The following is a 15,887-nucleotide window of genomic DNA, read 5'->3' on the forward strand; positions in this document are numbered from 1 at the left end:
GGCCCACACCATAGAATGATCTAAACCGTCCATTAGATGGGCCATAGCCTAAATAGGTTATGCTCCAAAAATCATTTCCATAGGATGATCCTAACCCTCCAATCTGAATGTTAGAGGGTTGATCCTAACCCTCTATAGATTGGAGGGTTAGAATCAACCAATGGAAATAATTTTGGGGCATAACCTATTTAGGCTATGGCCCATCTAATGGACGGTTTGGATAATCCTATGGTGCGGGCCATACTGTACTTTTTATAAAGTGAGGAGTGCCCTCATCAAAAAACAGTAGTGCTGATAACATTCCCCAAAAAAATCTTAAAAAATACAGTAAAAAAACTCCTGCACATCTCCTACCCCCAACCAAACAACGTCGGAGAGATTTGCTCACAATCTCCCTGTTGACTGATTTCCTTTTGATTTCCCTTTGACTTCTTCTTCTCTAAATCCCCCCAACATCTACCAGCATCCAAACAGAGCATCACGAAAAGAGGACGAGGAATTTCAGACGAAATTTCAACAAAAATTTAGAATTCGGTTGAAATTTGTAACATTTCGGGTATACCCGATTTCAGTTTCAGTCTCAACCAAAACCCGAAATTTAAAACCATGGCAGACACTACAATCCTCCGTTTGTGGGGACTGATTGTGATGGATTGAACTCATAGTGACCAGTTAAATCAACCAACATGATCAGGTGCCGTGTCCTTACACGAAGTAGTAGCCCATAGCCATTCAGAATAGTTTGGATGGGAACCATCTCGGAAGTTTCTCATTCTAATATTGTTTGTGTAATAATTCTTTTTACACTCCCCTGGCCTCACATGGATGTAGCGTTTGAGTACATTGATCAAGGATTTACGAGGTAGTATGACCCGTAAGATCTTATGTGGGTGATCATTGACCTACGATTGACAACCTAAATTGAAGAATGAGATTGGGAGTGAGATAGCTGGAGTTACCCATTGACCACAGTGAGTATAAGGGTAACCAGTGCATCTCATCCTCATAAGACAAGGATAGTTAGTGTAGCCCATTTCAACTACGTCAGTTGAGTCTAGAAATCTATTTAGTCAGTTAAATAGATAAGCGGAATAGACTTCTATTGTGGGTATGGGGTTAATCTCTGATGCCATGTAACTTGACCCACGCAGATCTCTCCCACATGAGATCAGGCAGGCCAAAGAGGCAATAGAAGATCCAGTCCGGTCGATCACTGCCATAGCCGATTGAGAACTTCCGTTCTTTTGTATTCTAGATTTAATGCATGGTTAGATCACTAGATTAATAGATCCTAAGTATCTTGGTTAGATCTATTGTATTGATGTGATAATGATTTATTATACTTGTATATCGATTGAATGCGTGCTTCACGAGGAGCAAAGTCAACTTGTCTTTTATTATTCAACCAGTTGTCAAAGGTGTTGGTAAAATTGCCTTGTTTTCCACGTGTTTCCTTGTGGAAAACCAAGACAGGAAGCAAAGGACTCTTTAGTTTTTTTTTCTAAAAACAAACCTAAGTGCAAAGAGCCTTCTTCATCTACAACTATAGAAGGTGGAAAGATGGAAAGGAGAGAAGAAAAAAAACGCGAGGGGATTATTTGTGGTCTCCTTGTGTGGTTGGTGATAGAAACAAGAGGGGAAAGAGAAAAGTTACTAAGAAAAGAGAGGGTTTTCTCTTTGCTGCTCTTATGTTGGTTGATAGAGCAAGGGAAAGGTTGTGGTTTACATGTTTGTAGGTTTAAGAATTGTATTTTGCTTTTTCATAGTGGACGATCGTGCACTCGCCTGCGGACGTAGGCCTTTTGGCCGAACCACATTAAAATCTCGGTGTCCATCTTGTAGATTATTTTATTTACACTTTTTCATTTATTTGTACACAATTGAATTGGATTTTGCCTCGCGGTTTTCTGAACAAAAGGTTACTGCAAATCCCAAAAAGCACTCAGCTCCAATTAAAAAATAAAAGACAAGTTGAGTTCGCCCCATTATCAAAACATGGTAGCGTGCGTGAATATCACTAGTATATATCATCGTATTAAGGTCACATCAATAACAATGAATTGGACTTGTGGTATTCTGTTCTATCAACGGATCCGATCACATCCAAGTGGCACATGGGCCCGAAAAATTTGTTGTTAGGAAAGAGCCTAACAGCAAACTTGTTTTTAACACTTTCTTAGCTTAATCTAGATGAATGCTAAACAGAAGGGCGCCCATGCAGAAAACCTACAACAAGAGCGCATGCATTGGAATAATAAATGTACTAAATTATAAATGCACTTTGGTGAGATGATGCAATGGTGGCTCCTAGATTTTGCATGGGCGCCCTTCAGTTTAGCATGCTTCCTATTATAGAGTGTAAACTTTTCTGAGTTAAATGATTGGCTGAGCTCTTATGGTATTTTTACTCCACTTATATTGGCACTGCCTTGTTTATATAACTGCACTAAATCATCTTGTCTTTTATTATTTAAAGCTTAAAGAGTTAAAGACGTCATTAGTTATTACAGTTCCCAAAAAGCTCTCAAAAGCCCATTAAAAAAAATAAAAGAGAAAGCTTTGTTTGCGCAATTATTAAAAAGTAGTAGTGCAAATATCAGTAGCCTTTTTCATCCTATTTTCCTTTTCTACTCAACTCAAATAAGACGTTTTCCTGCATCTTTACGAATACAATAATCTCTGAAGTGGAATCCAAGATTGCTTACGCGTTCCCATCAAAGAGTCAAAGACACTGAATTCTAGAGAAAAGTACGGAATGCGGGCTAATCTTTGGTGTAATTAGGCACCTTTTAAATCAAGAACAAAAAAGGGGCTGATCTTCAAAATCAGGTTGGAAAAAGACCCTGATACCCTTCTGACATCGACAAAAATGTCATTCAACTTCCTTTTTCATTACTGCCTATTAAATTAGCGTGCTTCACGAGGCTTCTTTTGGTTCGTTTGAATGCGTATCTGAACCGAAAGAACATTGGGTTTGTTTCTCTCCTGGCCGTCGAAAATAATTAGAGACGGATGGATGCTTGACACATGTTGAAAAACTTTTGGAACATTGACAACCCAAAGTCAATCATTATATTTTCTCACTTCTCTTTTGGCTTAGAACGGTAACGTTATTGAATACGTCTCTTTTGGCTTTGGGTTCGTTTCTATCTTTTCACTTCTCTTTTAGTCCTCACTTAAATTTTGGTTTCTAACGGTAACGTTATTGAATACGCCTCTTTTGGCTCAGAACAGCGATGTTATTGAATATTTTATTATTTCTCACATCTTTTTTGGCTGAGAACGCCGCCGAAAATAGGGTGTAAGCGAAAATAGGATGTACGCCGGCGGAAATAAAGGGGTATGCCGGCGGAAAACGTAAATAATGGGATAAGCCGGCGTAAATAATGCGGACCAAAAGATAAGGAAAAAGATTCTAAGCCAAAAGATAAATAATGGGTACGCCGCGGAAATAATTGGGCACGCCAGCGGAAAGCGTAAATAATTGGGTAAGCCGGCGTAAATAATAAGGACTAAAAGAGAAGGAAAAAAATTCTAAGCCAAAAGAAAAATAATGGGTACGCCAGCGTAAATAATGAAGTACGTCCGCGTAAATAATTGAGACCAACATAGATGGGGAAAAATTCTAAGCCAAAAGAGATGTTTTCAATAACGTTACCGTTCTAAGCCAAAAGAGAAGTGAGAAAAGATAATGCTGCTCACTAAAGTATTCAATAACGTTAGCGTTCCAAAAAATTTAAGTTTTCCAACACGTGTCAAGCATCCATCTATTCCTAGTTATTTCCGACGGCTAAGATAGAAACGAACAAAGGTTCTTTCGGTTCAATACCCATTCAAACGAACCAAAAGAATCCTCGTGAAGCGTGCCAATTTAATAGGCAGTAATGAAAAAGGATGACTCTGTCGATGTTAGAAGCATGGTTTTAAATTTCGACGGAAATCAGAAATTTCAGATTTCGGACCGAAATTTGACCAACACCGAAATGCATCAAAACCGAAACGGTCATTTATTTCGGCCGAAATTTCAAATTTTCGGTCGAAAAATTTTGGTTTTTCTGAAATTTGACCCAAAAAATATGTTCTTTTAATATTAATTTAATATTTCAACCGAAATTTAATATTGAATAAAATATTAGTTTCAGGTCAAGTACCAGATTTCGACCGAAAATTTGAAATTTCACGGTCCGAAACCAGTATCAAAACCGAAATTTTAAACCTTGGTTAGAAGGGAATGTTGTATACTTGTATCAGGGTCTTTTGACCACCCAATTTTGAGGATTAGCCCCTATTTCGTTCTTGTTTTAAAAGGTGCCCCTAATACGTAATTTCCCCCAACATAAGCCACAGTCCGTACTTTTCTCCTGATTCTAGTAACTCTGTAATTCAACAAAGATCCAGGGGCATTTCCATAATCTCCGCCTTCCTCGAAACTTCGCACATTTCTCTTCCAAAAATCCGTATATCCGCGGAAATAATTTCTCCCTTGTGCTCGAAACCCCTTTAACATCTCCATCTCCTCCTCAAAACTTTCATTTGAGAAACTCTCAGACCAAACCCTAACCTTAACCAAATCCGTATCTCTATTCGTTTCATAATGTCTCGACAGAATCTAGGACGGGAATCTTGTGACAAACTGAAATCGGCCTCTTTCCACGGCCGAATTCCGGCGAACTCCGATCAATCGCAGCAGCTTCAACGGCCGGAAAGCCAACCGGAGATTCTCTTGAACCGCGGAGCGGTGGCCGGGAATCCGATCTCGTCGGAAAACGGAAGCAAGAGGCTGACAAAGCTGCTTCTGAACGTGACGATTCAACGGAGTTTGGGGCCGGTTCACGTCGTGATGTCGCCGGAAAATACAGTGGCCGATTTGATAAAAGCTTCGGTGGAAATTTACGGGAAGGAAGGAAGAAGGCCTTTGTTGACTGATACCGATCCTCAGGGTTTTGAGCTCCATTACTCTCAGTTCAGCTTAGAAAGTAAGCTTTCGATCCTTTGCTATACGCATATACTTTTCAGGTTGCGTAGAATGACGAAAATGCCACTCTGAAGTTTTAACAAACGTCTGTGATGTCCTTTAATCAATAAATCTTCTTCTTTGGGAAATAATTTGCCCTGAAATTTTCTTGGTTTTGTCAGATGAAGCAACGGTATTATTATGGGAAATGATATCGGCACAACCATGTTTTACTATTTTCACTAACTCTTGTTGTCTTTTACTATTTAAAGGACCTGGCTGCAATGCCTTAAAAGCTATCACAAACCAATTAAATTTTGTCTCGCTCAATAGAATTCTTGTTTAAGAATTGGTAATGAGGGTGTGATGTTGTGTCTTGAAAATTTTATAGCTTTTGCGCAGGCTTGAATCCTAAGGAGAAGTTGATAAATCTGGGATCCCGGAACTTCTTTCTTTGTCCAAAACAGAGCACCACAAATGCGTGTTCAAATGAAGCGAGCAAGGCTACAAAGACCCATTCTTCATTCTTAAGATTCATGAATTTCTCGCTCTAGTTCCTTTCTCTGTAAATCGATTCCTCGTTGTCTTAAGCTGTAAAGAATTCATAGTAAATAAGATCTTTAGATCTCGCAAGGGTCTCTGTCACTTACCCAAGGTTAAGGTTAAGGTTAACACACTCTCTCTCTCTCTCTCTCTCTCTCTCTCCCTCTCTCCCCGAATATAAGTTATGTTTTGAAAAGACAAAAAGTTCGAAATACATCCATTTTTTAGAAAAGACAAATAAAATGGGGCGAAAATAGGGAAATGATTTATGCGCTCCAATGTTTTGATAACACTTGCGCTCCAACTTTTGTCGTCTAGTATTTTACGGCCTGTCAGAAGAATATTACGGTTCTCAAAAAGCCCTTAAATACTACGCCACAAAACATCTGGAGCGCATGTTTATCAAAACATTGCAGCACTGAAATCAATCAATCATTGCCCGTATATTATTTCTGTATCCATTTATTGGGAAATTATATGATCTGTGACCGTCTAAACCCATATTTTTCAAAAAAGTACGGTACAGCCCACTCCATAAGATGCACTCCATAAGATGATCCAAACTGTCCATTTGATGGGCCATATTGTAAATAGGTTCTAGGCCAAAAATCATATCCATAGGATGATCCCAACATCTGATCTATAGAGGGCTGCACATTGAAGAAACTTTTATACATAAGAAGGTTAGGATCATCATATAGGAGTGATTTTTGGGGCACAACTAGACGTGGCCAACGGGCGGGCCTGGTTTGACCCGGCCCACACGGGTCAGGGTCGACCCGCGGGTCACCCGGATTTTTGACATATTTTTTAAGTTTTTTTTTATTTGTATAGGGATTTGCTAGCCACCTTCGCCAACCATTTATGTTGATTGTTCGAGAGATCTGTCTTCTTGTGGTGTAAACTGTAAAGATTGGCAGAAGTACTAAGTTTTATGGGTACTAAGTTTTAAATGAGAAATTGCGAAAAAAAAAACCGAAAGAATATTCTAAAACATGACAATTACGGAAAAAATACATAGAAAACGAAATAGATATGACAATTAAGGAAAAAAATACATACATAAAACCAAAAGTTATGACAATTACGGGAAAAAAAGGTTGCCAAAATAAAACCTCTTGCACTTCTCTACAGGCACCCGCGGGTCCACCCGGCCCGGCCCAAGTTTTGACGGGCCAGGTGGACCGCAGGTCCATTTCAAATGGATCACTGATTGGTGACCCGGACCCGTAATTTATGGGCTGGCAGGGTGGACCTACGGGTCCGGATCACTTTTTGCCAGGTCTTGGCACAACCTATGTTGTGCCCAACAAATGGACGGTTTGGATCATCCTAATAGTTTCTCGCATTTCTGCCCTCCGGAAACTAATATGATTAGTTAATTTATGATGTAGCTAGCCTAATAAATAATTAGGGGCTGTTTGGATACGCTGATTTTAGAATCCATGATTTCTTCAAAATTGTAGCTAAGAGACAAGAGACGAAAGCCGTCGTTTTTTACTCATCTTTGACTTCTCGCCCTTCTTTCCGTAAGCAAGAGAGTAGCAGATCCTCCCATATATCCAGGTTTTAGAAATCTTAGGATGCAGGAGAGATTTTTAAAACCTGGTTTTCTCACTTAAAATCCAAGAACGCTGCCAGGACAGCGGCAACAGTTTGATCATGAACCATCTTTTACACTGTTTTCAAAGTAAAAACTTGGATTCAAAAATCCGTGTATCCAAACGGTCCCTTAGGCCTTGTTCGTTTTGGATTTTAAGTCCAAAAATGATTATTGGACTCAAAATCAAGGCCATGTTTGTTTTGGATCTTGCAAAACGATTTTGATTCCATAACTTTATTGAAATCAAAATTAATTCACATATACAGAGAAATTATACAGTGTAAGACCTTACAACAATAAGGCCTTTGTACGGTGGAAGTACCACCCTTGACATTTGATCCAATAGCAGCTCCTCAAAAAATGAGCTGTTGTTGGATCAAATATCAAGGGCGGTACCCCCTACGGTATTGTTGTAAGGCCTTACACCGTATAAAATCTCTCTAATACAAGCATGGCACAACAAAAATGTTGACTCTTATTAAATGTACTTATGAATCTAATAATCAATTTTGGACGTGAGATTAATTCTCAACTACTGGGCCCTTGAGTTGGTTCATGTGCTTGGGTTGAGGTACAAGATGAAGATAGTTAAATCATTAAAATTCCAAGCTTAACTACCTAAACAAGATAAATTATTAAATAAAGAGTTTTTTAATGAAAAATTTGTAACTAACAACGGAAGAAAGAAAGAAGATCTTTCTTCCGTTTCTTTCTATTCCGTTTCTTTCTACTCCGTTTCTTTAGATGTAAAATGGGTGTAAAGCAAATTGTAAGCCCATTTTTTCAACTTAACGTGGGTGTAAATTTTTTTCAGCCCATTTTACTTCGAAAGAAAACAGAGCCTCAAGAGAAATGCAAGGATGAGAATGTAATACCTCAAGTTGCACTCAAGGTTGTCTTATCACATCAAGAGATAAGCTCATGGAGTGGACCATATCGGTCGGCTCTTTCATAAAAAGTGTCACTTCATTTTTCAAGTTATGTAGGGTGAAGGGCAGGCCCGCATCTAAAGTATGATATGGTTAGTGGCAGTGCGAACATTCAATTATTTATTATCACGTACTAAAAAGAGTCATTTCACGAAATTAGATACAATGACCAAGTTGGGAACCCCTAAAATCCCTGCTTGCCACCTGCTATGGAAAACTGTATTCCGATTCTCTCATACAGTGTCCCTAGATGTAGGGGTGAAACTCCAATCGATTTTTGGGACTTCAGGTTAACCTTAACCATTAAATAGGGTCAGGTCCAAATTTTTTCCAATTCATTTTGGGCAATGATAATTCCGCACCCCCTGTTGGATACTTGGCACCGCTTTAATGTGAATTGACGTTAAAAAGTGTCAAATCTGCCGCATACATACCCTCTTTTAATGGACAGGTGGTGTGAATTTATCATGGCCGTTCATTTTTTATCAGAAGCTCAACCTAACCCGACCCAAGTTGCCCCCAACCTAGTAAGCATTTACCATCTCTTAGGGAAAATTGTCCCACTGGCTATCCCGCTTGGCACATGTTGATTGTAGTTTCTCCCCCGGTCTTGTTCCCTGTTCGCATATCATGGTCTTCAGGGGCGGAGGCACATATAGCATTAGGGGGGCCATGGGCCCCCCTCCGCTTTGACTTGGGAAATCCCTTTAAAGTTGCATGGCTCTAAAGTCTAAATGGATGCATGCATGCTTAGGTAGTTTAGTGGCCATGGACCCCACAATGACCAATGCAGGCAAGGGTAAATTAGTCCTGCCCCCAAGTGTAAATTCCTGGCTCCGCCCCTGATGGTCTTATTCACAATTCCTATATAATTTTGGGAAATGATATCCCCCCAACGGATAAAATCCCCCCTTTAACGTTATCCGTTCACTTTCAAAGGCATAAAAAAAAACTTAAAGGGGGTGAATTTATCCTCAAGCAGTGGACCATTGTCAAGAAAAACGTTAAACAGGGGGGGAGGATATCATTCCCCATAATTTTCCTACTGAAAATAGCACACACGCTTTAAAGAATTGAACAGTGATAAAAGATCAGAATTGTTTGATGAGTTTAAGCCTTTTAAATGATTCATATAGATGGAAGGGCCCACAAAACGAACTGCATGGATTAAGTTTATCTCACGTGGTAGGGGACAAGCAAATAATAGAAAGATAGGTCCAAAATACAAGATGGCTCCACATTTAAAGTCTATGTCAGGGAAGTGATCTATTAGCCCCTTTTCTTTCTTGGGCCACCCGTCTAGTGTAGCTCTGATTACTCTCTTTACACTAAAGGGGGTGGCCCATGGAAGAATAGGAGGGCGATTACGTCCCTCTATTAAGCGTAGATGGTAGAAAGAGAAGGTTTGAAACGCTCATTCTTAAAAGATATTTATTGAGCCACACTTGTAATATATCAGATCCATTGCACCAAACAACAACCATAAGTCCGGCCAAATACCTTTGAGGATATATGCTTTGATGGGATGATCCCTTTGATCCATGAAACCTCATTTAGGAAACCACCAATGAAAGCTAAACAGTTGATTTTGTAGTCCATTAGCTTTTGCATGATGTGTCTGTTCAGGATGGGGCCAAGACTATGTGGGTCCATGATCTTCTAAAAGATCAACGGTTATTATTTCACATGCATGCCTACTGCCATCGATCCTGAGAGTAACTTCCTTCCTGGTCCTTTTCTATTAGAAAATGGATATCAAGGAACCTTAAGTAACTCGGGCCCGCTTTTTTTGTCTTATTATCGGTAACTGATACATTCGCCACTTTTTCTTCACTGGGCCACCCACCTCTAGTATTATTGTGATCACTCTTTTTTAGCCCTTGCTTGTCCTTTTTCATGTATTAAAAAAAATAGGAATTTTTTAAAGGGTGATGATATTTTCACCCCCCCTTGCATTACTTGCACGCTCTCCTTAAAACGTGATTTGACATAAAGTTACTCACTTGTCACGTCAAATCAAGTTAAAAGGCTAGCGTGCATGTAATGCAGAGGGGGCGGTGGGGTGAAAATATCATCTCCCTTTTAGAAATATTATCCTTTCCAAACTTTTCCGAAAATTCCTGCAATCCAAATAGGGTAAATGAGGTAAACCGGAGAAGAAAAGGGGGCATCTATGTCATTTTCTGTGTTCTCTAGAATTAGATAATAGCGGGGCCAATCCCTATCTTCTACCTATTTTTCCCACCAAAACCTAATCCACCACTAAAACTTAATCAAATTAAACTATGAACCAATGCCTAGTTTCTACTTATTATTCCCACCAATACCTAAAACCTTATCAAATTATTAAACACATATTAACAAACCCTAAAACCCTAGTTGGGGATGCAATAGGATTTTCTACTTTTAACTTCACACAAGAATTTTTAAGTAAAAGAATAATACTTTAAAAAAAATAACCAAAATTTAAAGTTCGGACTAAGTTGGGCTGCCCAACCCATTAACTCTAACCTGACTCGGAAATAATTTCAGGGTTTCCTTTTACCCATCTGAATCCGACCCAAATTTTCCAAGCACTAACCCCAATCATAGAAGAAGAAAAAATCAGGTTAAACCAAAATGGTGGAGCCCCGACTCAAGCTGCAGTCCTGCCACAAACATGTCCACCGACACCCATATGATTAGTCACCACTGACTCGTACACGGCGTCGGAAGGGCAGGGCCCACATGATTAAGTCCTAGTAAAACTAGGAACCATAGTGGGGAACCATAGTGGGCAGTTTGGGCACCCATTCCCCCCCCCTGACTGATAAAATCCCCCCTTTTAACGTTATTTGTTATTTTAAAGGCAGAGAAAAACATTAGAGGGTTGGCATCTCCCCTGACAGGGACGGAAGAGAAGAGAAAGGGGGATCACGCCATTGGATTGAAAAAAAGGGGGGCGGAAGAGAAGAGAAAGGGGGATGATGGGAGATCTATTCCTATGGCTCTTCTCATTCCTCCTTCTTATCGCTCTGCTCGGAATTCTTGTCTTCCAGGTAAATTCTCAAACAAAATAGAAAACCCTAGATACCTTTTCTTTTCTTTTTTTCCTGCTCCAATTAGCGAGTTTCATAAATCTATTGATTGGTGATGTTGTTAAGTGATTTCTTGTATTTGTTTTTGTTCATTGTTTGATTTTTGTATCTGAAAATAATATTTGATGCTCTACGAAGGAGCAGGGGAATCTAGGGTTTGTATTTAGGTTAGGGATTGTTCCGTTTTCTTTTATGATTTTTTAGGTTGGGTTTTTTTGTATACTTTTTTTTTTTTTTCAAATTGGTTAGGTGGGTGGAGAATTTCTAAACTTTGATTTTGAATTTATCAATTTACTTGTAACCTAGTCCCGGTGTTCTCAGAGCTTGAGAAGTTGGACATATCTCTGCAAAAATTATCTAATATTTGAAATTTAGAGATTTTGATTATTGACAAGAAATATGCGTAGAATCTAACCACATGCTGCAAAATTCCTAAAAATTGAAATTTAGCATGCCAAAATGTTATTTTTCAGTTATTCTTTATACATTGTGCATATCTGTGAGGCATGATCATGCTACATAGATATGCACAATGTATGATACGAATCGACCCACGGATTTTGCATGCCCATATGTTATTTTTTCAGTTATTTTTATACATTGTGCACATCTGTGTATTTCAATCTGATGTTGTGCCTACTACTTTATGAGCTACAAATCTACATACTATGTATCGATTTTGTACTTTTATTAAAGTATTGTAAACCTCTACTGTACCAATTCTAACCTTTTTTTTATACATCTACCTTTCATTGCTTAAGAGTACTACAGTTAAAAATGTCCGATATTCACACTGCATTTTATATTTTAAGCTGCTTTATAAGAGTTCGAACCTTCATTCTATTCCTACTTAAAATTACTGTATGGGTTGGTGAAAAATTATAACCTGAAGGCAAACTAGCTGATTCATGAGTTGCTAACTAGAATGCAAGCCAGGAAATGATCGATTTTTGACGTATAATTTATGTTAACATAGATTATGTTTGGTAAAGTACTATACCAGCTATATGCCTGTGCAATTGTCCTGTTTCAATCTTTGATATGTCATGTCATTATAGATTACCTTTGGTAAAGTAGTGCTACATACTGGCGCTCTTGTCTTTGTTTTGTTTTTATGGATTTAATTTTTAAATTATGCAACACTATCTTAACACTAACGAAATTATTGCAGCTTATGTGTTTGGCAGACCTAGAGTTTGATTATATCAACCCTTATGATTTAGCGTCACGGATCAACAGTGTGGTTTTGCCGGAGTTCATCTCGCAAGGAGTCTTATGCTTACTCTTTCTTCTCTCAGGGCACTGGGTTATGTTTCTATTGTGTGTGCCAAACCTTTATTACAATTTCAGACAGTAAGTTCTTTCTCCCATACCCCGCATCAAAATTTGCATGTGGATATTACTCAAATTATAGAAACAAGATCTAAAATTTTCTTTTCATGTTGTCAGAATTTGTTGTGATATGATTTGGAGGTTTTATATATTTCCTTTGAGAACCATGAACTTGAAAATGTTAGCTCCTGTGATAGTATAGGGAAAGGCTAAACTGCTAAGCCGGATAGCAAAACTAGGAGCTTGATGATTTGATCTCTAATAAACAAATCGAGTATAATTGAAGTTAAATTATAAGCACTAGAAGTTGGAAACGTCAAATATCTGAGTTATTACATGAGCTACGTTTCTTTTCTTTTTCTCTCTTTTTCTTATGTGTTCCCGGAACAAGCTGGCCTATGATGGAATTATCAAAGATTCGATACAGATAAGGGCACCTTAGGCTTGAGCGGTGCGCCTTGTTGAGTAAACAGAGTATGCTTGTCTGTCACGTTCTCATCATTAATGGACAACCATAGTTGGAGTCATAGGTTTTGATAGGAAATAGAACTGTTTAAGAAAGTTGCATCCTTTTCTTTTGGGAGGTGAAGACCAAACCCTATCCCTGTATTACTGAATTCACACAAAGAAACCACAAAAAATGCAATCAGAATTATAAAAAAAAAAACAAGTCCCATCTGAATGCAAATGGGAGTTTGGGGACTGCCTGGGTTGTGAAAATTTTCAAAAAGGCTTTGCAAAAGGGGATTTTTTCGGTTCGAACCGGTTCTTTTCACAATTGGGGCTTGGTTTTTGGAAAATTTAGGCATCGGTTTTGAAACATTGGTTGCAAGAAATTTAGGGTTCGGCATAATGGGACTGAGATCAATCAAGAAGAAGGCTTTGGAATAGATGGCTAAGATTAAAACCTATAAGATATTTTCACAGGTTGGGTGCGCAGGGGGGGGGGGGGGGGGGGTGTGTCAACGGAGCTCTCTGGTTTTGGTCTTGCAAAAAAGAGAATCGAGGAACACGTCCAGTTTCAGGTTACTTGACCCCAAATCGGGTGGTATTGCTTGCCATCAATTCGAGCGCGAGATTGGCGATAGCCACAAAGCTCCCTATGTGGCTAAGGTTGCAGCAGCACAGGGCCTTTCGGTCCTACCCCCGCGGCCCGGGTCCACAGGAGGATGCAAAGCAGTTTGCTTTGGAACAATACATTTTGAAGGTTGAATTTTCTTTCAACTCTTCGAGCAAAAGGCAAACATAATCAGTTCACTTGATTATACTATCTCTGGTGTAATATTGACTTCGTGAGCTGTGATTCATTGGTCACGGCTGTTGCAAGGGAGATGTAGAGAAAATTTATCTGTTAAAAAATGACGAGGTTTTCTGGATGGAGGGCAGGATGATTTAGAAAAAAATTATCTGTTAACAAAGGAGGAGGTTTTCAGGGTGGGTAGGATGATTTAGGTAAGTGTCTTAAAGAGGCAATCAACTACCATTGGCTTACTTTTGGTATTTGTTTCCAAGAGAGTAATGTGGTCTAGCGTAGTTGTCAATTCTCTTCCCTTCTAGACTGAATTTCCGGAAATTTCATTCCAGACCGCAACCTGGAACAAAAATCTGAACGAAGCATTCTGATTGAATTGCAGAAATTCTGTCCAAAACTGATAAAAAATACCAGGCTACCTCCATATTTTATTTTATTTTATTTGTATTTTCCAAAGAAATGAGAGGGGCCTTTAAGGTGTTGCATCCATCCCAATCGGATACAGGGTTAAAGTCCATAAAAAGCCTGTCTTTTGATCGCATTTAGGGTTTCTTTTGTTTCCCAAAACCCTAATCCAAGGTGGAAGATAACATTTTCCGGTCATTTTCTCGTACTTCCTCTTAAAGTTATCTTCTAGCATACTATTGTCGTATTTTACACTTAGGAGTGTCTTTTCTAAAGCCAAACACCAGTTAGTTCCAATTCGAGAGAAAATTAAAATAGCCTCTGGAACACAGTTGACAACTAAGCAATTTTGTTATAATAATTTTAAGAATCAACCTCCTTATATTGTATTTTCAGTTGACTGTGATGTTCTCTATATCCCTTTACCAGCTGTCCCTCACATATTTTAAAGATAAAATAAACTTTTTTAATCCCTCACTTATTTTTTGAAATGCATTTTTACTTTTTATTCTCTCTAGTACGATAATTCATTAGCTGACCCAACTAGTTTGGGACAGAGGCTTAGTTGAGTTGAGTTGAGTTAAGTTGTATCCTCTCTAGTACGATAAATATTTTGATACACATGAGAATAAGGTACAAATGTGGATGGTAGATTTGTCCTGAGTAAAATCTTATATTTGGAGCTACTTCAATATTTGTTTGTATATATATATATATATATATATATATATATATATATATATATAATCATAAGCAGTCCTTTTTGCTTTGTCTTTCTGGTTTATAAACCTGGAACCATGTATGTTCTCTAAGTTGCTTTCTCGGTGTGATTTTCAGGTACACACGAAGGCAGCACTTGGTAGATGTGACTGAGATATTTAACCTGCTGAGCTGGGAAAAGAACCAACGCCTTGCTAAGCTCATCTATACTGTCATTCTCCTATTCCTCTCCATATTCTGGTATTGTTACCTAATACCTCTTGCTTCAAGCAATTGTATTTTGCGCAGCATTTTAGTAGATTAATGTAAATTTCCATGTATTCATTGTAGGATGATTTGGACTGCATTGGAGGATGACTGATCACTCATTCTCTTCACCCACCCTGTGAGCAGCAGCGGCAAGTGCCCTAAAATTGCTTTACTTCCAAGTGTGCTTGTTCTTGACCAACTTGGAATCTCATTAGCTCTCTCAGAATCCTGCTTGCTTTCATGGCAGATGATCCAGTATCAGGCACCTTATGACTTTGTTCTGTTGGGCGGTTCTTGGGGTTCAGAAGTTGGCATGTGGGTTTGGTTTTACTTGGTACGTGAGTTTCTGATGTTTCCACACCGTTGTAAACATTTGATGATTTATTTGATTAATTTGTTTCAAAACTATGGCTTTATAATTTTAAAAAGCAGAATCTTTTTTATCTGTTACACAAGATGGAAAAACGGAAGAAGAAGAGAATACTATTTAGCCAAAACCGAACCATTTCTGTAATTTCCCGCTCTTGCTGATACTGAACAGACATCTCTGAAAGATAAGCCCATGTCTGGTAGCCATGAAAGGTTTTGGCTACTGATATTGGCACTACCATGTTTTAATAACTGCACAAATTGAGCTTGTCTGTTCTTTTTTAAATTGGTTTCTAAGCTTTTTTGGATCTGCAATAACCTTTGACGGGTTTTCAAAACATTGTAGTACCTCTATCATTAGCCAAGTTTTTTTAATGGAATATTAGTTTATCGAGTGGTAGGAGAGGGAGAGAATTGAGAGGGCACGAGTTAGGACAGGGTGAGAAGCGGCTGA

At 38.6% G+C, this 15,887-nt stretch overlaps 2 protein-coding genes across 3 annotated transcripts; both read left to right on the plus strand.

Moving 5' to 3' along the window:
* The first annotated feature begins 4,464 nt into the window (after positions 1–4,464).
* On the plus strand, positions 4,465–5,626 carry LOC143876584 (uncharacterized protein At4g22758-like). The gene is made up of 2 exons (XM_077378291.1): positions 4,465–4,976; positions 5,357–5,626. Exons 1-2 carry the CDS (start codon positions 4,595–4,597, stop codon positions 5,506–5,508), a joined length of 534 nt encoding a protein of 177 aa, XP_077234406.1. The 5' UTR covers positions 4,465–4,594; the 3' UTR covers positions 5,509–5,626.
* Positions 5,627–10,849: 5,223 nt separating this feature from the next.
* Positions 10,850–15,492, plus strand: LOC143877403 (protein cornichon homolog 4-like). Of its 2 annotated transcripts, XM_077379423.1 has the most exons (5): positions 10,850–11,067; positions 12,278–12,459; positions 14,933–15,055; positions 15,146–15,213; positions 15,312–15,492. In XM_077379423.1, the coding sequence occupies exons 1-4, from the start codon at positions 10,993–10,995 to the stop codon at positions 15,174–15,176; spliced, it is 411 nt and encodes a 136-aa protein (XP_077235538.1). In that variant the 5' UTR covers positions 10,850–10,992; the 3' UTR covers positions 15,177–15,213; positions 15,312–15,492. The 2 variants fall into 2 exon arrangements, with proteins under 2 accessions (XP_077235538.1, XP_077235537.1); XM_077379422.1 differs by having other exon boundaries at positions 10,854–11,067; positions 15,146–15,492.
* Positions 15,493–15,887: the final 395 nt, after the last annotated feature.

The sequence above is a fragment of the Tasmannia lanceolata genome, unplaced genomic scaffold (assembly GCF_043159265.1).
Source record: "Tasmannia lanceolata isolate RefF3 unplaced genomic scaffold, GAP_Taslan_0.1 ptg000005l, whole genome shotgun sequence".
NCBI lineage: Eukaryota > Viridiplantae > Streptophyta > Magnoliopsida > Canellales > Winteraceae > Tasmannia > Tasmannia lanceolata.

Excerpts from the sequence above, each read along its gene's own strand:
- LOC143876584 (XM_077378291.1), top strand. The coding sequence starts at position 4,595 with ATGTCTCGACAGAATCTAGGACGGGAATCTTGTGACAAACTGAAATCG. Across the intron at positions 4,977-5,356 it reads CTCTCAGTTCAGCTTAGAAA|GCTTGAATCCTAAGGAGAAG; the intron begins GTAAGCTTTCGA and ends GCTTTTGCGCAG.
- LOC143877403 (XM_077379423.1), top strand. The coding sequence starts at position 10,993 with ATGATGGGAGATCTATTCCTATGGCTCTTCTCATTCCTCCTTCTTATC. Across the intron at positions 11,068-12,277 it reads TCGGAATTCTTGTCTTCCAG|CTTATGTGTTTGGCAGACCT; the intron begins GTAAATTCTCAA and ends AAATTATTGCAG. Across the intron at positions 15,056-15,145 it reads CTATTCCTCTCCATATTCTG|GATGATTTGGACTGCATTGG; the intron begins GTATTGTTACCT and ends TATTCATTGTAG.